We start from the raw sequence: 23,423 nt of genomic DNA on the forward strand, positions 1-23,423 counted from the left end.
TAGATTGGCTAAAGAAGCTGTGGTACATATATACACTGGAATATTACTCAGCCATAAGAAGAGCTGAAATACTGCCATTTGCGACAACATGGATGGAATTCGAGATAATCATGCTAAATAAGCGAAATAAGCCAGACAGAAAAAGTTGAAAATCACATGATATCACTTATACGTGGGATATAAACCTAAAAGCAACAAATGAACAGAACAAACGAACAGTGACTCAGGGACATGGACAATGGACTAGTGGTTACCAGAGGGTCGGGTGTGAGGGAGGAGGGGAGAGATACATGGGCAAAGGGGGTCAAATATACGGGGGTTGGGGTAGGATGAAGTGGGTAAAGGGGATCAAATATATGGTAGCTGAAGGAAACTGGACTTTGAGTGGTAATCACACAATAGAATATATAGATGTCAAATTCTAATGTACACCTGAAAATTATATAATCGTATTAACCAATGTTATCCCAATAAATGCAATTTAAAAAATTTTAAAAAGTAAACTTCAAGAAACAAAATTTCTGAACTGGGAAAAATTTAGAAATCTACCTGTTTTTTCACCTAGTATGATATTCATACTTAAAAACATTAAGTTCAATTATAACTTCCTCTTGAAGTAATTCCCAGTTTCCTAGGGCAGAATATGTTGCTCAATTATCTTAGCTCTCACTGCATTTCACCAACTTTTTTTATATAGCACTTCTTACAACATTTTGTAATTTTTTTCTATCACTCACTAAACTGTAACCTCATCCAGGGGAGGGACCATGGTTTAAGAATCTTCATAATTCCACATTCAATACTTAGCCTAACACATAAAATAAACTCAGTATATGTTAAATGAATGAATTGTTGAATAAATTAATAAATGAATATGTTTGTATATGTATCAAGTTCTAAAACACAGCAGGTGAAAGCCTAAACTAGACTTGAGAAATTCATAACTCCATTCTCTATTCTACATCTCTCTTTCATTGTCCCTACATGCCACTATTTCTACTTTTTGGCTTGCTTTACTACTAGATATTTATTATTTCTACCTTGATGTCAAACAGATACCTCAAACTAAATATACACAAAATTAAACTTCTTGTCTCTCGCATTCTCCAAACCTGCCCCTCCTCCTGAGTTCCCTATTTAAGCCAATGACATCAGTAATCAAAGTTTTATGTTTCATTGTCTTAAAACTTTTTTCCCATCACCTCGTTTAATCACTTACCAAGTCATATCATTTCTATTTCCAAAACAGATTTAAATACAGTCATTCAATCAATCATACATTCAGTAAATATCTATTTTGTTCCAATTATGCTATGGATGTTATTATGCTTATTGTGATATGTATAAAGTCAATTAATCTTGTCTCCCAACAAGCTTATAGTCCAATAGATAAGCCACACATCAGTTATAACATATGCAGGTTAATGCTTGACATATTTTTTTTGGAATTTTTCCAGGCATACAGAGAAGAGATATCTCAGATTTGGGAGGAACAGGGAAAGCTTTCTGGAAAATGTGGCATTGTGATGTAAGCGTTAGCCTGATGAAGTAGGGCACAGAAGGGCAGAAAGACATCCAGACAGAAGAACAGCACGCAGGAAGCTGTGATATTTTAACAAGTATGGCATGATTTGGTACTCTAAACAATTTAGCTGGAGTAATGTTTTTGGAAGAGTGATGGTAAATGGCACTACAGTCATGCACCACATAACAACGTTTTGATGGATGATGAACCATGTATATGATGGTGGTCCCATAGATTATAGTGGAGCTGAAAAATTCCTGTCTCCTATCGTAGCCATCGTAAAGTTATAGCACAACGCATTACTCACGTGTCTGTGGTGATGCTGGTATAAACAAACCTACGATGCTGCCAGTTATAAAAAAGTATTTCACAATTGTGTACAGTACATAATACTTAATAATAGTAATAAACAATGTTACTGGTTTATATATTCGTAATACTTTTTATCATTATTTTAGAGTGTATTCTTTATACTCTTTCTACTACAGTGTAGGTCACAAAGAACCTTGTGTGAAAAGTAAAGATGTATAAGCCTTAAGCTGGAAGCTGTGGAGATCATTGAATAATTTAAGCACAAGAATGACGTGATGAGATCAATACTTTACAAACATTATTCCATCAGCACTTGGAAGGAGTTTTGAAGAAATGCCAGACTAGGGCAGGAAGAACAATTGGGGGCTATTAAACTAATCCTGGAGAAAAATAGAGAGCCTGTACTACAACATTGGCAGTGAAAATGGTTTTAAGGGCAAGGAGAGGAAATTTTGAGTCAGAGATCAGGATAAAGGTGATAATTGATGGCATGAGGTCATTCAGGAGTCAGGAGAGGGTTTGATGCAAAACATATGTGGAACTTGAATACTGAGGAGGAGGACGAGGAATAGTTCTATGGAGACAGAAAGGAAGGGGGAAACATTACTGTTCATAAGGAATGTTTGTAGATGGCCAGTAGGGTTGCCAGATAAAATACAGAATACCCAGCTAAATTTGAATTTCACATAAACAATGAATAACTTTTAGTATAAATGTGTTCCAAATACTGACCACAATTGACCACAGGTAACTGAAACTACAGAAAGCAAAACTGTGGATAATGAGGGACTATTGTAGTACTTGACACTACAGTATACTAATATAGCTATGTTAATATTCTTTACAGCTTCATCTCCTATTATTTCCTCTCTATTCATACTGATAACCTTCCACAGCAGCTATACTTCATAACCTGCTAATTTTCCAAACTTCAGGTTATTTCATCCTTCTATGTCTTTATTTTCACAATACTTTATTTGCTTACAGTGATCATTCTATGTCAGCCTGCCTGGCAAAGCTTGCTATGTAAAATGCTGCTATAGATAATTTCTAGTGTATATACACAACAGTAAGAGAAGTTTAAAATCCTTAGGTTTCTTCAGGCATTTTGTGCCATGTATAAGTTCAGGACACAATAGACTTTCTTTTATTTTAATGAAATTTTATTGTACTTTACTTTATGGGCTGTAAGGGTTTTAGTGGTTAGAATATTCTCATCCATTTATTATATGCTATGATTTTTTAGTTTTTTTAAAAATCTCTTCCAAAAAATCCTTTTTCAGTGATTTATGTATTTTGTAAATACTATCACCCTAAACTAAGTCCAGACCAAACTAGGAAAATAATTTTCAATGACTTGACTACAAAAGATTAGGTAACATACCCTAATGTAACAAATGGCATCAAAAGAACAGTCAGACATGCAAACTACATACTTATTATTCTTGAAATAAGATGTACAAAGTTTTATTTTTATTTTTTTTTTGATTGAATACAAAGGAGCCGCTATTTTTATTTCCATTGGTGGCAGTTGAACAAAGTTTATTCAAGGCATCTGAGATAACTCAAAAATATTCAGAAGTGTTCTGATTTCCCAATTTTTTCACCAAATCATTGAGATACAAGATTAGAAAGCCCTAGATAGCACACTTTTTCTTATTTATTTATTTATCTATCTTTATTTATTTATTTATCTGTCTATTTATTTATTTATTTATTTTACCTTTGATCCTTCAGGGCCATTTTGTCCAGGAATCCCAATATCTCCTGGAAAACCCTAGGGAATATAAAAATGTAGAGTTTATTCCATAGCAAATTACTTTAAATCCATTAAGCATTGAAAGATTCCCCTTGCCTTTCTTTCATGCCTAGTTAGAGCAATTTATACTTCTCAAAACCTCAATGTTAAGAATTCATCATTAGGCAGTTATTTAACATTAGAATACAAAACTTAAAAAGTGTACTAAAACAGAGCTTGCTTCATCAGGTATTCACGAACAATCCTCAGACCCAAGAAAATTCTTTAACTCTGTCTAAGAGAGTGTAAGTCTTATTTACAAATTATCCACAACTCAGAAAAAAGGCAAAGGTCTGCAATAGGTCCTTTCTTTGCCATATGGGACTCAGAGCCACCCAAGGATTAGGGGAATGCACGTAGTTAGACTCACTGTTTATTAACTGTATGGTAACTTTTAGATTTTTGTTAGGTAGAGATGCAAATAACTTATGTCTGGTGATAAAAACAACCCCAAAGGTTATAGCTTATTATACAGGATATTAATCAGTTTCGTATCTAAGTTAACTATCTTATTCTAACATTCACATATTTAATTGTCTATAAATACTTATCTCTTCAAATGCTCTTTGAACTTGTCTTAATATCTTACTGGTTCCATCATTAATTAATGAGTTGAATAAAATCTTTGATCCATGTTTACTTTATATTTACCTGAGCGTCAAAATTTTACCTTTTTGGAAATTATACTTTAGCAGTCTAAAATAGTTGGCTCAAGAAATAGAAATGTATAATACTGTTAAATAAATCTGTGCTGGGAAAAAGCCTAGAATGTTACTCTGAAATGGTTAGATCAATACTCTTGCTGAAATAATGAATTAGAATATGATTCGTCATGATCAATAATGATCATAAGCTAATGACTGCAGTTTTACTTGTATTAATTTTGTCACAGATAAAGCTATTTCGGTGTTTCTTGCTGACATGGACAAAGGAATAAAAAGACTTGTACAAGAATCAGCATCTTTAAAAGTAAAAAAGGCTCCAATTAAATATGAATGTCAGCTAGAAAAGGCAGTTCAGTGAAGAGGTAAATAGGATGGTAATAAAAATACCCACAAGTAAAATGGAATAGCAAGGATGTTTCTCAAATACTCATCTTGGAAAGAAAAACAAATTAAAAGAAAGTGCTATTTATCTAGTGTGAATTAGGACAGAAACACCTTGACTCAAATTTAAAACATGGATTCTGTGGAGAAAACTATTACTTGGGGACATTGCTGGCAGAGAAAAGGCAGTGATAACAGAAAAAATGGTCACAGAATCATATTTCTGGAAGTTTTGGAACAGAATATGTTTATTGCAGACCTGCTGATTACTTTTCTAATTAAAGGAAATCAGGTGTGCCTATGCCTTCTCTACCCCGAATAATTTTCCCTTATTTTTCTTTACGTGAAAGACTTATGTTTTAAACAAAAGATTAAACATTATTTTACTTGCAAATCTTTGACTCCCATACCTTGAGTCAGGTCCCTTATAAGAACTCTCACACCATCCTGGGTCTTACAGGGTAACTTAATGTAGTATTTCGGTTTGTTTTGAATTCCTCAACAGATCATAAGTTCCTTGAGGGCAGTTTTATTTCTCATTAACAATCATATTCCCAGCAACTAGTACAACACCTGGCACACAGTAAGCGCTTAAAAAAAGTTGTTTGTTGTTGTTATTGAATGACTGACTTGCTTCTTGTGGAAAAAAAAAAAAAAAAGAAGGACCTCTTGCGGCTACTTTTGGTGTGGGATAATGGTTTACAAGTACTAGTTCAGCGCAACCCCATGGATAAATTCATAATTCCTGCCATTCTTCAGATGAGCCTGGAACACCTTGTCATACTGGAAAGCAAGAAAGCTATCAAAGGTATTAAATCTAGAGTCATGTTAAAAGAACTCTAGGAGCTTGTAGAGGAACCCACCGGACAGGTATAGGACAATATGATCGTCAATAAGGATCAGAACTGTAATAGACTGATACATGTCAAAAATGTTTAAAATCATAAGTTCATAATGATACAACAACAAAAAAAAACTGCTCATGTTTAGAAGATGAAAGGGAGCCAACTCATTATTTTGAAAATTGGCAAACAAAAGTAAAAAGTCAAGCACTTACTTACTCTACCTTTCTTATACATACTGTACCACTTCTAAGCAAATAGTAGATGAGGGAATGCATTCCAGCCAATAAATGAAAAACAAGTTATAGAGCAAGATTATCTCCATTTTGTATTCCCCTAAATGATCTAATGGGTCTAGACAGTTGAGTGATCAACTGCTACTAACATCACAAAAAAGTGTGACATTATGTGCTTCCTGATGAAAGAACACAATACCACCTACGGTCTTGCCAAAAACAAACAAACGAACAAACAAACAAAACAATAGGACCAGTCCTCTGTATGTGACTATCAGAGGACCGAGAAATTATAACTACACCTTGAGACTATAATCACCAAAATCCAGGCTGTGGGGAACTCTACAGGTCAAATAACTAGGAAACTTTAATAACTAAATTACAAGGGGAAAAAAGTAATGGAAAGAGAACATGTAGATTGAAAGTCATAGCAATAGGATAAACAAGCCTAAACTACAGTTTTTAAAAATGCACACTTGAGTGATAAACCGTAAAAGAAAAAAGAGGAACTGCTTACTTTTGAGAGGAGAGATAGGCTTGTGGTTGGGTTGGGATCCATTAAAGCTTCTGGGAGTAACTGGCAGTTCTATTCCTGACCTGCATGGTAGTTACAAGAGTGTTTGTCTTATAATTGTTTCTGATATACATTTGTTTTATATAGTTTTCTGTGTCTATGTTTTATTTTTCAATAAAACAATATGAAAAAAGTTCTTAAAGTGACTTCTTTTTAAAAATGGACTACTAAGTAAATGCATGAATATCTGCTCCTTCTTAAACATTAAAATGATAGTAAAGGAATATTAAAAAGACATAAAGTGCCAAAGACCAGGGGAATAGGAGATAAAAGATGTCAATAAATCTGATGTTAGTCATGTAAGTTGAATATTTTAAAATCAAAACTTTATTTAAAAGTTCAGAAACACACTAAAAGGAGAAAAAACAATCTATATTTCCTTCTCAAATAGGATACCTTAGAAACAGCCAGAGAACATGATTGTGACTTAAACAATTCACACCTGGGTTACTAACCAAGTAGCGCTCTGGCCATTTAAATAATAGTTTTAAAAATAAAAATCATAAAAATCATAAAAAATAGTTTTAAACTGTGTCAATTGAATTTTAATGATACCTGTATCTATAAAATAATTTTTTAAACTTTCAAATTTATTGTTCAAAATGTGAATCAAATGACAGGACATGGCCATCCTTGCCAAGCAGCAAAATTTCAGAGAATTTACAGATTGAACAATAAAAATTATATCATTCAGAGTCCACAATTTTGATTTAAAAATTATGATAGCATGAAACTATACAGGAAGAAAATTAGAAACCAAAGTCTGATACAGATGCTTTAATTCACTTTATTTTAGTTTAAAATAATTTGGAAAACATTGAAAAGTAAAAATGGTTTCTCCTTCAATGTGCTTCACTATTTCAGTTAAGTCATACATCACAAATGAAAATATAACATGTAAGTGAGGAAAAGAAAGATCAGCCTGACTTCTGGTGTATTTTAAAAAAAAAGAGAAAGAGATCATTGATATATAACATTGTACTGGTTTTAGATGTAAAACATAGATTCAGTATATGTATATATTTTGAAATGATTACCACAGTATACCTAGCTAACATCTATCACCGCAAATGGTACAATTTTTCTTGTAAAGAGAACTTTTAAGATCTACTCTTAGTAACTTTCAAATATACAATACAGTATTATTTACTATGTCACCATGCTGTATATTACATCCCTATGACTTTATTTTAAAACTGAAAGTTTATACTTTTTGATCACCTTTACCCATTTTGCATCCCCCTTCCCCAATCCCCTGCCTCTGGCAACCACCAATCTGGTCTCTATCTATAAATTTTTGAGTTTTGTTTTTTTTAGAATCCACACATAAGTGAGATCATTGGTATTCATCTTTCTGTCTGACTTATTTCATTTAGCATGCCTTCAAGATACATCCACGTTGTCACAAATGGCAGGATTTCCTTATTTTTAAAGACAATATTTTAAAGACTGAATATTTAATTTAATTTTTTTTTTCTATTGAGTAGTATGCTGCTGCTTTATCAAGTTTATGGAACATTCTAAATCCTTTGTTGTCATTTCAACAATCTTCACAGCGTCTTCACCAGGAATAGATTCCATCTCAAGAAACCACTTTCTTTGCTCATTCATAAGAAGCAACTCCTTATTTGTTAAAGTTTTATCATGAAATTCATAGCAATGATTTTTTTTTTATCATAGCAATTCAGTCACATCTTCAGGCTCCACTTCTAATTCTAGTTATCTTACTATTTTTTATCGCATCTGCAATTACTTCCTCCACTGAAGTCCTGAACACCCCAAAGTCATCCATGAGGGTTGGAATCGACTTCTTCCAAATTCCTGTTAATATTGATATTCTGACCTCTTCCTAAGAATTATGAATGTTCTTAATGGTATCTAGAATGGTGAATCCTTTCCAGAAGGTTTTCAATTTACTTTTCCCAGATCCATCAGAGAGATCACTATCTATGACAGCTATAGCCTTACAAAATGTACTTAAGACTTGAAAGTTGAAATTACTCCTTGATCCATGGGTTGCAAAATAGATGTTGTACAGCAGACATAAAAACAACATTAATCTCATTTGGCATGTCTGTCAGAGCTCTTGAGTGACCAGGTGCATTGTCAGTGAGCAGTGACATTTTGAAAGAAGTCTTTTTTTTTTTTAAATCTAAAATATTCACTAAATCATGTTGTAAACAGATGTGTTGTCATACAGGCTTTGTTGTTCCATTTACATAGCATAGGCAGAGTAAATTTAGCATAATTCTTTAGAGCCTTAAGATTTCTAAAATGGTAAATGTGCACTGGCTTTAATTTAAAGTCACCAGCTACATTATCTCCTAACAAGAGAGTCAGTCTGTCCTTTGAAGCTTTGAAGCTAAGCACTGACTTCTCTCCAGCTGGCATCTTCTTCAATATAAGGCTGTTTCATCTACATTGAAAAGCTGATGTTTAATGTAGCCACCTTCATTAATTATCTTAGCTAGGTCTTTTGGATAACTTGCTGCAGCTTCTATATCAGCACATTGCTTTACATTGCACTTCTATGATATGGAGATGGCTTCTTTCCTTGAACCTCGTGGACTAACCTCTGCTAGCTTCAAACTTTTCTTCTGCAGCTACCTCACCTCTTTCAACCTTCACAGAATTAAGGAGAGTTAAGGCCTTGCTCTGGATTGGGCTTTGGCTTAAGGAAATGTTGGGGCTCGTTTGATCTTCTACCCAGACCACTGAAACTTTCTCCATATCAGCAATAAGGTTGTTTCACTTTATCATTCATGTGCTTACTGGAGTAGCACACTTAATTTCCTTCAAGAATTTTTCCTTTGCATTCACAACTTGGCTGTTTGGCACAAGAAACCTATATTTGGCCTAACTCATCTTTCAACATGCTTTCCTCACACTGCTGAATCATTTCTAGCTTTTGATTTGAAGTGAGAGACATGCGACTCTTCTTTTCAATTGAACACTTAATGAACATTGTATAGTTATTAATAGGCCTAATTTCAATATTGTATGTCTTAGAGAATAGAGAGACCCGATGAGAGAGAAAAACACTGGAGAATGGCTGGTCAGTGGAGCAGTCTGAAAGTATACAACATTTACCAATTAAGTTTGCCTCTTTTATTATCATTATTATTTTTTTTTATGGTGACATTGGTGACAAAATCCGTTAAGTTTCAGCTGTACATTTTAACAGTAAGGCATATATATATATTTACACTGTGTTCACCTCCCATAGTTAGATTTCTTTCTGTCACCACATATTTGACCCCCTTTACCCCATCTACCTCCCCCATCCTCAACCACCCCCTACCCTCTGGCAACCACTAGTCTATAGTCCATGTCCATGAGTCTCTGTTTGTTTGTCCTGTTCATTTGTTGCTTTTAGGTTTATATCCCACATATAAGTGATATCATGTGGTTTTCAACTTTTTCACTTAGCATAATTATCTCGAGGTCCATCCATGTTGTCACAAATGGCGATATTTCACCTCTTCTTATGGCTGAGTAATATTCCATTGTATATATGTACCACAGCTTCTTTAGCCAATCATCTATCATAGGACACTTCAGTTACTTCCACGTCCTGGCCACAGTGAATAATGCTGCTATGAACATCAGTGTGCAAATATCTTTTCAGATATGGGTTTTCAAGTCTTTGGGGTAAATATCCAGTAGAGGGATTGTTGGATCATATGGTAGATCAATTCTTAATTTTTCGAGGAACCTCCATACTGTTTTCCACAGTGACTGTACCAATTTGCATTCCCACCAATAGTGTATGAGGGTTCCTTTTTCTCCGCATCCTCTCCAACATTTGTTATTACTTGTCCTGTTGATGATAGCTATTCTAACAGGTGTGAGCTGGTATCTCATCGTGGTTTTGATTTGCATTTCCCTAATAGCTAGCAATGTTGAGCATCTTTTCATATGTTTGTTGGCCATTTGTATGTCCTCTAGGGAGAAACGTCTGTTCAGGTCCTCTGCCCATTTTTTGATTGGATCATTTTTTTGTTTTGTTTTATTGAGTTGTATGAGTTCTTTGTATATTTTGGATATTAGGCCCTTATCGGAGGCACTGCTTGCAAATATATTTTCCCATTCATATGGTTGTCTCTTTACCTTGCTGACGATTTCTTTTGCTGAGCAGCTTTTTAGTTTGATGTAGTCCCATACATTTATTTTAGCTTTTACTTCCCTTGCCTTCGAGGTCAAATTTATAAAATCCTCTTTAAGTCCAAGGTCCTTGAGTTTAGTTCCTATGTTTTCTTCTATGCATTTTATTGATTCTGGTCTTATATTCAGGTCCTTAATCCATTTTGAGTTAATTTTGGTGTGTAGTGATAGACAACAGTCTAGTTTCATTCTTTTAAGTTTGCCTCTTATATAGGTGCAGTTTGTGGTGCATCAAAACAAGTATAGTAGTAATAGCAGAGATCACTGATCTCAGATCACAGTAACAAATAATAAAATTTGGAATACTGTAAGAATTACCAAAATGTGACACAGAGACACAGAGAAGTGAGCAAATGTCATTGGAAAAATGGTACTGATAGACTTGCTCTATGCAGGGTTGCTATGAAACTTCAATTTGTAAAAATCACAATATCTTTAAAGTGCAATAAGGCAAAGGCATATGAAATGAGGAATGCCTATATGGTATAAAATAGGAGGTCCAGTTTCATTTTTTTTTTTTTTTTGCATGTGGCTGTCCAGTTCTGTCACACCATTTATTGAAGAAACTGTCTTTTCCCCCATTGTATATTCTTGGCTCCTCTGTCATAGATTAATTGACCACATTTGAGTGGGTTTATTTCTGGGCTTTCTGTTCTGTTTCATGGATCTGTGTCTGTTTTTATACCAATACATACTATTTGATTATTATCACTTTGTAATGTAGTTTGAAACCAGGAAGCATGATGCTTCTAGCTTTGTTCTTCTTTCTCAAGATTGCTTTGGCTGTTTAGGGTCATTGGTGGTTCCATCCAAATTTAGGATTATTTGTTCTATTTTTGTGAAAAATGCCATTGGAATTTTGATAGGGATTGCTTTAAATCTGTAGACTGATTTGGGTAGTGTGGACATTTTAACAATAGTAATTCTTCCCACTCATGAACATGAAATATCTTTCCATTTATATGTCTCTTCAATTTCTGCCATCAATGTCATAGATTTCAGTATACAGGTCTTTCACCTCCTTGGTTAGATTTATTCTTAGGTATTATATATTTTTTGATGCTATATAAATAGGACTGTATTCTTAATTTCTCATTCTGACAGTTTGTTAATAGCATATAGAAACATAACTGATTTTTGCATATTGATTTTGTATCTTGCATTTGGTACCTTCTTAATAGCAATAGTCTAAGCAACAATTTTTATCAAGATGCTGAAAACTGAAGAAGCTTTAAAAATAACAAGTGAAAATATGTCTTCTATTTTCAGTCCCTTCACATCTGTTTATGGCACAGAAAAGAGTGACTCAGCTTTCTCTCAAGTACAAACAATGTTTTATTATTTTCTAATTGCTAAAGGCTGGAGACTAATTCACATGCATTTTTAGAGCAAAACCTGGGAACCAAAACACTAGCAGATTCCATTAGTTTCTTGGGAAATTATAAAAGTAATATATTGACATTTTTATTCTGGCAGTAGTCAGAAGTTTGGCTGCTAGTGTGTTCTCATGGAGTACGTATATGCTCTATGGCATATACGTTTCACTAGTTCTTCAACAGGAGTGATAAAGTCTCTGTTTTCTATTGAAATTTATAATCCTTCTGGTTAAAAATGGACAATCCACAAAATTAATAAATCCAATGGATAAAGTAATTATGGTGTATCAATAAAATGAAACAACCTGAATGTGGCAACCTGGAAGCATCTCAAATGCATTACGCTAAGTAAAAGAACTCAGACCAAAAAGAAGCACACATTATATGAGTTCATTTATATAAAAACTTTATAAAAATGTAAATTAATCTATAGTGCCAAAAAGCAGATCAGTAGTTTGGAAAGGGTAAGGGCGGGAAAGACAGAAGGAAGAAATTATAAAAGGTGAACAAGGAAATTGTTGAGTTTGACAGATAGAGTCACTATCTTGATCTTGGTGATGGTTTACAGGTTATACACACACGAAAATTATATAATTTAAATATATTCAACTTACTATATAACTATCTCAACACCTCAATTATACTTCAATAAAGCTGTTAAAAAAGGTTATTGATATTGGGTGTTTTAGATAATTATTTGGTTTTTGATAGGCAACAGATTGTAACGATTTAAAGACCTTTAGAGAGAAAATAAAATTTATTTACTGAACTTTCCTGTAGGTAAAATCAATAAAGTTCATATTTTGGATTGTTTTGAATGTAATAGTATGTTCAATTATAATAATAAGTTGAAAATAAAGTCCATACTTTGGATATTTAAACCTTTCTTATATTTTATAAGGTAGCTTTAACATACTCTGTTGTTATAGATAAGAGTGGCATTTAGGCCATTTAACTCATGAAAATTTTCAAATTTTAATTGATTATTATAACCGTTGTGCTTTAAATACCTCAGAATTCAATATGGTCTAGCTTAAATTTATCTTAGTTTAGTTTAGTTTATAAATCTGAACAAAGCAGAGGTGAATATATCCCTTAGAAAAACAGTCATATTAAGAAAACATAAAATTAATAAATCATTTAAGATAGGGCAACATATAAATTATAAATCCCTAGGGCAAAATTATGGAAAGCCTTGTCTGGTGTTAGACATACAGTATATTCAATAAATATTTGATGGCATGAATTCATGACCAAATTAAAAAGAAATTATTCAAACAATTATCTTTTCAATTATACTGTTTCCAAAGTTATCCTTTGTCTAAAAAAAAAAAAAAGAGGAAAAAAAAAAAAACAAATTAACTAGCATAGCATAACTTCTATATATAGGATTGAAATTTCACATATGTAAACAAGAAAGAATGTACCCATAGGGAGAGAGGATCTGTACGGGGAGAATTTGGTATGAGACACAGATCCAAAAAACAATCATAAGAGTCTGTTCCTTAGCATTTGTGGAAGTACATATCATGTCAATAATATAGTAAGTCTAAGTAGGAAAGGAACTTTTAAAGAAAGATTAAAATTACTTTTTCTGAGTGAGAATAATCTGAGTTAATGACAAAAACAATTCAAAAAGGCAAAAGTAATAAATTCATTTTCCCAGTAAATTATAGAAACTGAACTTTAGCACAAAGCAGCATATAACTGCAAATTAAGGAACTGTTCTATCTTCTAGGAGAACCACAAACAGAAAATGTGTGCTTCTTGAAAAAAAAAGCAAAATAAAGAATTCATCTAGGTATCTGGCTCTCTTTCATTCTCTCTTGCTGTTTTAAATCTAAAAAGCCATCAAAAACAGATTTTTTTCATTATGACATTGCTGAAAATCTTTGCAAATTATTATTGTTATTCATGTATTTTCTCTTTTGTAATTCTATATATTTGAGCAGTAAATACAGCACAGCTGAAATCCATTTATGTGTAGCATCCCAAAAACTAAGCAGAGAAAATCCACAAACAATAAAATTCCTTACAATATATCATATACTCTTTGTACTAAGGAAGACTTTGTTTAAATAGTATGTTTGAATTCATTCTTAAAAAACCTACAAAGCCAATTGCAAAGTTTACTTTTATTCTACTGATATACACACAAAACTATATTAACTTAAAATTTTAAATAAGCTATTTGACCATTATTTGATACTTAGGTTTGGATAAACTATAGTGACAAAAAGCAGATCAGTAGTAGAATGGGAAAGGGAGGAAAATGAGGAATAGAAAGGAAGGATTGTAAAAGTGAACAAAGAAATTCTGTAGTTTGATGGATGTGTTCACTATTGTGATTTTGGTGATAGTTTCATGAGTTGTACATACATAAGTCAAAAAAATATCAAATTGTATAATATAAATATATGCAGTTTATTATGTGTAAATTATATCCCAATGAAACTATAATACAAAAAGGTAATTGTTATTGGACGTTTTTGATAATCACTTGTAAACAACAGTTTGCAACCATTTGAAGATCCTTAGAAAACCTGTTCCCAGATAAAAATCAGTGAAGCTCAGATTTCAAATTGTTTTTGAGGGAGTAACATGACTAATTTGATACTTACCTTTGGATATGTATCATTTTAGGTACTCAGTATTTATATATTTGACTCATTTAGAATTCTTATGTGTCAATTAAAGAATATCAATTCACTCATTCAACACAAAGTTAATATGTGTCAGGCATTGTTCTTGGCACTGAACATATACACTAGAGGACAAAAATATTCTCTGGCTTCATAAAATGTATATTATGGAAACTATATCAAATTCTCTCCCTTTCAGTGTGTGTGTGTGTTTCTGCCAGGGAGTGGGAAAGTAGGTGATTAAAAAGGCTGATTTATATTGTTATAAGGAACTGGCATATACCAGAGGCATTTTAAAGGTTATATAAATGGGAATAAGGGTATATGCAGATATTGGGTGCCCGAAATGTGACCTGTAGAGGGCTTTTATTTATTTATTTTTTAATCCACTCACCATCTGTTTGGGAAATTACTCTTCCTCAATTTGCAGTTCAAGTGTTTCTGGACCCCATCCCAATTTCCCAAATCTTGCCAAATATGGTATTCCAGTCCCATGGTGGTTGTGATCAATTTAAAGATGATCATGTAATCCAAGCCGGAATGACTGGAGTCCACCTTAGAATTTTTGCTGGAGCTATAAGAAAGAATAGTGCTTTCTTTTTACTAAAATTGACAAGGGCTGCCTTTTCCACAATGTGTTCCTATGAATGAAGCCAACAGAGAGATAAGTAAGGCTTAGAGATGGAGAGCGTCTTGATTATATTCATTGAACTCCTGTATACAGCCAACCTCTAGGGGCATGCACTGCTGGGCTTCCTGATTATATTAGCCAATCTGGATTTTTTGCTTAAAACTGTTTGTTAGGTGTCTGTCACTTTTAATGGAAACAGACTTGATGAAAACACTGAACTATAAATATTTTCCTCATATGTCTATTCTAGAATATCCTTGCCCACTGTTTCCATTCTGTAAGTCCCTACTATTTCCTCAAGTCTTTGCTCAAGCAACCATGCTTCTTAGAAGTCTTCCTTAACTCCCTGTCTCAGGTTCCTTCATCATATGATTTGTTACCAACTCAAATGTAACCTGATATATGAGAGCTTTCCCAGTTCCCCTTAGAATCAGCAGCTTCTTCCTTTATAGTCTTACAGAACTCTGCTAATATGACTATTTATCACTAATTACACTACATTGTAATTAAGGGTTTGTTTCTTTATTCCAATAAAAGGCAAGTGCATGGAGGAAAATGTATCTTACTCATCTTTCTAACTCCTACACTTAACATGTTGTTGTCCACTGTCCTTTCTATTTCTGTACATTATGCAAATGAGGTACTGACTATCCATTGTTCCAGTCTAACTTTTCAGGGATTTTTGTATAGCAGAGTTAGAGATAGTATCTCCCTCTTTAGCAAAATGCAAGAATGCTATTGTCCATATAATAATATCTCTTTCTGGAACACATTATTTTTTATAACTACCCATTATAAAAGATTCAGTTTCCCTAAGCTCAAAGTTTCTCTTACATACTGTAATCCACTGCACATGCAGACACCATCGAGCTATCTTCACATTACTGCATGAGGATTGAGGCTTAGTGAATCAGTGCAAAAATGTTGATACTATGGAAAGTACTACAGCTGAGAATAATAAATTGTTCTTTGTCTCTGTCTCAGGAGTCTCATGTCTTCTGCAAGAATCTGTGAAACTATCAGGCTAACTTATTGATCTGAAAATAGGATAAAATGGTGACAAGATGAGATACTGATGGAGACATAGCCTTCTAGAAGAGGGAGTATGAGGGTCTCCCCAGATGATTAATAAGATTTGAGAAAAGTCCTTGGGAACAAGGCCATGAACATATCGATGAAACTCTATAAAAAAACAGGCAATAATTGGGCCTTCATTTTACTGTTTGTTAAGAAGAGGAATTGGAGGAAATGGCTGTAGGCCTAGTACCGAGAACAGGAAGTATCTTCAAAGACAGCTGCCCTAGTTGTTACTTACTCTCCTCTGGGTGGAAAGATTTACTTGTCAATCTAGTGAGCAGCCTTAGTTCAAACTCACTGTAAAAATAGTATTAAGTACTATTAGTATTAGTAACAAATAGTACTAAGATTCATCCTGGGTAGGCAGAAGATTCTATACCCTTTCAGACAAAAATTACAGAGAATCCCACCTAGACTAAGTATAAAAGGATATAAATTTGTGACCACTGTGGGAAGAAACCAGGCACATCAATAAAACTTCGACTGGTTCACAAGATTAATATTTTTTTCACAGTACAAAAATGTGATATTAGGCCTGACTACTCTGCCCCCGAAATAGCTTGGAATCAAAGGTCTTATGCAATTTGGCACCAACCTAGTTTTAAAACCTTATCTGTCACTCTATACCAACAGAAGGAATCTGTTATCAGCTAGCCAGTTTTATTCACTGTTCTATAAATCCACCGTTCTTACTGCCTAGATGTCTAGCCTTTGTTCATGTGATTTATCTTGCCTGAAATGCCCTTCCCTTTTCCTGCCACTTATTTGTCAATAGTCTAATTCAAGATCCATCTTTTCCAAAAACCCTTCCCTTATTCTTCCACCTCATTTTGCTCTTCCAGCACAAAACTATACTTATTTAATTTTCACATGATGCATTTACTATAATCTATCGGTATATGTATATATCTTGTTTTTCCCAAATAGATTGTAAATTTCCCCAAATTACAAATGTTATTTTTGTATATATTGTACAGTGTTTACTAGGCACAGCTTTGCACACAATAGGGACTCGAGAAATAATTTTTCATTGACTGTTTTAATCAGATGTTTTCTTTCAGCATCAGTTTTTGAATAGCTACTAAAACACCAAATTACTCAACCAAATCCAAGTGATAAAAGATCACAAAGAAGTCACTGGTTTAGTGAAGAATCTCCACCAGAACTGAGGCCTGCTCAGCTAATGTCGTTGGCCACAGGGTGGCTTACTCCAGTTAAGCTGACAGAGGTGTTAAAAAAGACATTTAGAAGCATGCTTTTGCTTAATAGGAGCAAACTCCCCACATGAACTTTGGTCTTTGTCTCTAATGAAGACCACCCTGATAGAAAAAGAAGACCCACTGTTTGGCCACTTCTGGTATCTCTGTGATTAGTGCTCTCAGCTCATTTTTGTAGTAAACAACTGGCCCCATTTACCAAGAACATCATCCCAAATTCAGCTATTTGGCAATCTCTAGGAAAGGGAGGTTCACAGCTGAATCAACAAACATCTAACTATCCAGCAACCACGTTTGAAAGGATTTGCTGCCAGAATTGGGAGAAAGCATGGGGTCAGTGCTTAAAACTGATACTACTATGCTTAAAGAAATAGAAAAGATTCCTATATGGCATTTTCCATATGTTCTTATTAAGAAAGAACTAGTATGGAAAAACTGTTAATCTTACATTTTAAAGTACATGATGTTTTATCTTGGGACACATTTAATATATACAATTCTGTGAAGAGCTAAATGGTAGATATATTTACTTCTTTGTTACGGCACTTTCATAATTTGCCTAGCATAAGTAAAACATCAAAAAGCAAAAAAAAAAACAAAACAACTTTGAAGTGTTTTGAAGTGACATTTGTTCAGATGATCTTTAATGATAAACAGTTCTTTTCAATGTCAGTTGCAAATAACATAGCATTTACAACAAATGCTTAAGTGCTTTGCTTTCATCAATTATTATGAAGATTTGAGCTTTTGAATAAAAGGCACTAGCAAGAAATGTTGGCCAGTCTTGTCCTATCTTGTCCTTTCTACTTAAATTTTACTAAGAATAGATCTTAAGCATTCTCACTACGCACACATGCATGCGCGCGCGCACACACACACACACACACACACACACACACACACACACAAATTTAAAAAGAATTAACTATGTGAGGTAATAGATCTGTTACTTTTATTGATCTTGGTAATCATTCCACAATGTATGTATATATAAAATCATTATGTTTACACTTTAAATATATACAATTATAGTTGTCGATATTCTCAGTTATCCCTGAGTAAAGTTTTAAAAATACCATAAAACTTCTAACATTAAAACAACATGACATTTGTGTAAGAACAGACAACCATCCAAATGGAATAGAAAACAAAGCCCAGACACAGACCCAAGAACCATTGAAATTTAGAATGTGATAGAAGCGGCATTTAAAAATCACTGAAGCAAAGACAAATTGCTTAATAAATGTTTCTGGGACAATCGATAAGCCATTTAGAAAAAGATAAAATTAAATATATATGTCACAACATTCACAATAAAAAATTTCCAAATAATCTGCCCAAGGTACTCAGGCTAACCCCTCAATTCTTGTTCAGAAGATATTAATTCCAAATTTTCTAATTTTAACTGAAATTTTTATCACTCAATAATTAATAAAAGCTATCACAGAAGTAAATACCTAAGTATCATCATTTTGACCCTAAATACAATTACATATACTGAATTATATCAATTACATTATGATATCAATCTATACTGAAAGTTGGAAATCATGCATTACCATGAATTGCTGCCCTTGTTTTTGAACAATTAATGTTTTCATCCAAGAGAGAAGAGAATCATGTTTCATTGTTTTGGCCAGTAGGATTTTCAGACTCAAATTTGCAAGCCAGTTCTAATAAACTATACAGGACTTTGTAGCTATATTTTGGGAAAAAGATTTTTTCAATCTCAGCTGAGTTCTTAACAAAACTTGGAAATTATATTATTAGTCCCTAGACACTCCCCTGCTTACTCTCCACAGAACTCAAGTGCCCTCCTTCTGCATGCACGCATTCCTCTTACTCTTGGGATTTAGTGCCCTACTTGTAGAGAAAACAGTCTATCTTATTTGATTTCTTTCAACTTCTTTCTCCTTTTGAAACAAATCCCTACGATTGTGCTATGTGTAAACTCATATATTCTTTTTTAAGAATCTTTTAAATTTTCATTTACTTTTCTAATTTTTAAATTAGAGTTGACATTCAATATTATTTTATATTACTTTGAGGTGTACAGCATAATGGTTAAATATTTATATAAGTTACAAAGTGATCTTCCTGATTAGTCTAGTACTCACCTGGTACTATAAATGGTTATTACAATATTATTGACTATATTCCTTATGTTGTACTTCGCAACTCTATGGCTATTTTGTAACTAGCGATTTGTACTTTTTAATCCCTTCACCTTTTTCACCCAGTCCCCCAACCCCCTTCCTATCTGGCAATCATCAGCTTTTTCTCTATGTCTTTGAGCCTGTTTTCATTTTGTTTGTTCGTTTACTTTGTTCCTTAGATTCCACATATAGGTGAAATTATATAGTATTTGTCTTTGCCTGTCAGACTTATTTCACTTAGCTTAATATTCTCTATGTCCAATCATGTTGTTGTAAATTGTAAGATTTCATTTTTTTAATGGCTGAGTAGTACTCCATTGTATATATGTACTACAACTTCTTATCCAATCGTCTATTGATGGGCATTTCGGTTGCTTCCATATTTAGCTATTGTAATAGTGCTGTAGTGAATATAGGGGTGCATATATCTTTTCGAATTAGTTTTTTGGTTTTCTTTGGATAAACACTCAAGTTTTTATAGCCATTTGTTCTCATTCAGTTCCAAATATTTTCTAATTTTTATTGTGCTTTTTTTCCTTATCTACATGTTTTTAAGTTACCAAAGTTTATTTTACTGCCCTTATATTGTCAATTTAAAACTTAAACTGCATTGTAGACAGAGACTTTAGCCTTTGGGAGTGAGTATCCAGGTATTTTCAAATCTTGTTTCATAAATCCTCCTAAATGATTTCATCTTACAATTGCTTCATCTGATAGCTCTATGTGGATGGCTATACAAATATGTATCTCTAGTCCATTCTTTTTTCTGAGTTTCAGGCCTATAGTTTTCTATATACTTAGGAGACTAATATCCTATATGTCTTATAGGTACTTCAACTCTAACAAATTCAAAACCAAAGCATTATTATTTCCACCCACCTGAGTATCATCCTCCTTTTCCTTTCCAATTTTCTGTTTTTAGAATGGTGATCCACATTCTACCCAACTGTTCAAGCAAGAAATATTAAAATTGTCTTTTATTCCTCTCTCACACAAATGGAATAAACTCAACTGAGTGGTTCAAGTGCTGTGAATTATATTTCTTAATTATTTCTTGCAGCCAACCTTTCTCTTTATTGTCAAAGGTCCTCATCATTAATGTTCTGACATTGTATCGTGCTCTCGAACAGCTCTTAATTAGTCTTGTGACCTCTCCCTCCCTCCTTGTCACCTCTCCCTCTCTCCTCTTTTACCTTTGCTCCTGTTACACATATGTCAAAAACACAAGTCTGATAATTTCATTCCCTTGCTTAAAAATCTTTGATTATTGCCTATAGGATAAAGTCTAAATTTAGCACAACATATAAGACCCTTTATCTGAGAAAATTCATCTACTGTACAAGTAGAAACTTTCTCAACTTGCTATAAGATTAAACATACTGATTTAAATTCTTGAACCTGCAAATCTCTTAAAACCTAATGTTTTAGAGAAAGACTTGGATAAGAGTGTTGCCTAATATATGACTGCCTACATATTGTATTGTTATAATCAAGAAGAAGTTATGATCTTTGAAGTAGGCCCCATTTCCCAAAACAACCTTGCACCAATTCTTGAGAGAGTACGAGTTACATTTTTAGTTCCATGAAGAAATTTAATAGAGGTGAGGAGGAAGAATAGGCACAGACTGACTAGGTCGAGCCTCAGGACTTTGTATTAGAAGCACAGAAAGCAAAGACAATGAGAAAATGTTTTGATCGGTGATTGCAAATCATAAACCCTCAAAGGCAACAGAGAAGAAGAAACATCTTTGGAAGACCAGGTAATAAGTAAAAAACATGGCCCATATATCTTTTAACCTGGCTTTATAAAAAAGAAGAAAATGATCCCAAACAGTCCTTCCTAGCACACATATCATCTGTAACTAAAATTACAACAGAACAATCCACATTTATCATACAACATTTAAAGATAATAAAAGATAAATTAGGTTTTGTATCCTCGGTATGAAAAGACAGGTAAACACAATTCATTCCAGGAAGGTTTTCATGAAAAATGATTAAATGAATGTACGCTTATGAAAGAGATGAACTTATATTAATTTATTAATTGCTGTTTTAATTATCTGTTAATAATTGTTTTAATTATTCAAAACACTTTCCTTCTTCCCAGGATGATGGCATCAACATATTGCTGTATTTTACCTCCTATTATCTCCCTATTAACAAAACTAGGTACACAGTACCGTTTTTTAGATTTTTGAACTACCAATATTTAATGTGTTTTTAAATTTGACAATAAGTAGAAATAGGTAATTGATAAAGAAATCAGTCAACCCTGAAATACAGTGTGGAGTAAGAAGTAGATATTATGGTTTACAAAGAGGGGGAGAAAGCAGCAGTACTTGTAGAAACTTGTCTACTGCTATGACACTATGGGATTTTTTTTCCTCTGATTCATTTATTTTGAAGCCAAATTCATTTCCTCAACGTTACTCCTGCATCTATGACTCTGAATTAGGTGTGTATGTGTACTTATATGTGTATCTATGTATAAATTATATTTCTGAACTAAGGTGAGCTTCAGGAGCTTTATCTCCATGTGGTAGGTCTTTGGCTCATTAAATGATTTTTAAAAAACTCAAATGTTTCATCTCTGAAACTTATATTCTATGTAATTTTGCAGGAGAAAAAAACATTGCTCTACATCAAGCATTAAGCCAAAGTCAAAATTTCAAAGAATACACAAATAAATTTGATATATGTACTACAGACTTAATTGCATTTATTTTAGAATATGAGATCCAATTGATATATGCATATAGCAAAAATTAGAAGCGTTTTACATTAAAAATATGGTGGAGTTTATGTCTTGTTTATTTCAAGCCCCAAGTGTTATTAATAGTTGTGCAGAACAAATAAATTAGCTGTGATATAATCAAACAATAATGTGGCTAATACTTTTTCTATTTCCTTGGGATCACTGTTGCATATCTCCCGACATAACAGAAAAAAAATTTTAACTATTTACAAAGACATAAATTTTAAAAGAGAATCTTTCTTAAGCCGATTATGGTAAAACATGTTTTACTAACCAAGTTTAATTTCTACAATCTTTGTTTCAAATTTATCATCTTCCCACCAATATTTACCTCTGGTCCTGGAGGGCCAGATGGTCCTTGGGGTCCTGGGTCACCTGTTTGGCCCTAAAATGTAGGAAGGGGGAGATAAAAGTATAAACATCAATTCAATGAATATAATTTGAAAGAGAAACAGACATATGGTGAGCAAGCAGTACTTATGCCACACAAAGCTGTAATGAAATAACACTCAATATATTATGTCAAAGCTGTGACAACTATTCAGAAAGACTTTGTAACCATCACTGTGAAAAATTTATTTAAGTAAAATGTTTATAGATCTAATATATATTTACTCTTAAGTATTAGAGATACAAACGAGTTAAGTGCTCAAATCAAGAAAAAAAGTGTGTGTGTGTTGAGTGTGTGTTACTCAGAGATAAGACAATAAAGTTTGACTCAACAGTGTAGAGAACTATAGGTGAGGAACTGCTTTCACAAACAACCAGAATCCTTGGATTGTCTCTCAAAATTTCTCTCTCCTTTGATACCATTTAGGGGCCTGATTGAGTCATTAAGAATCACCTGGATTTAAATCCCTGTTGCTTAGTCTCTCTAAGCCTCAGTTTTTCTCAGCAATAAAATAGGAGTAATAATTACAACAGGACTAACATTCTTACAGGGTCACTGTGAAGACTGAGTGAGATAATAATATATGCAAAGTGCTGAGCACAGTGCCTGGCACAAAAAAAATCACTCATTAAATGTTAACCAGTTTTTATAGTATTAATCATTCCTTTCACATCCTCT

The 23,423-nt window shown here is 33.2% G+C and overlaps 1 protein-coding gene across 2 annotated transcripts in view; it reads right to left on the bottom strand.

The window, feature by feature from the left end:
• Positions 1-23,423, bottom strand: part of COL24A1 (collagen type XXIV alpha 1 chain) — a 287,223-nt gene that overhangs the window by 172,309 nt on the left and 91,491 nt on the right. For both annotated transcript variants that reach the window (XM_025052104.1, XM_025052103.1), the window contains exons 19-20: positions 22,686-22,739; positions 3,561-3,614 (exon numbers count right to left, since the gene is read on the bottom strand). In XM_025052104.1, coding sequence (XP_024907872.1) covers positions 3,561-3,614; positions 22,686-22,739 — 108 coding nt within the window. The remainder of the gene's footprint in view (positions 1-3,560; positions 3,615-22,685; positions 22,740-23,423) is intronic.

Source organism: Pteropus alecto, unplaced genomic scaffold (assembly GCF_000325575.1).
Source record: "Pteropus alecto unplaced genomic scaffold, ASM32557v1 scaffold25, whole genome shotgun sequence".
NCBI lineage: Eukaryota > Metazoa > Chordata > Mammalia > Chiroptera > Pteropodidae > Pteropus > Pteropus alecto.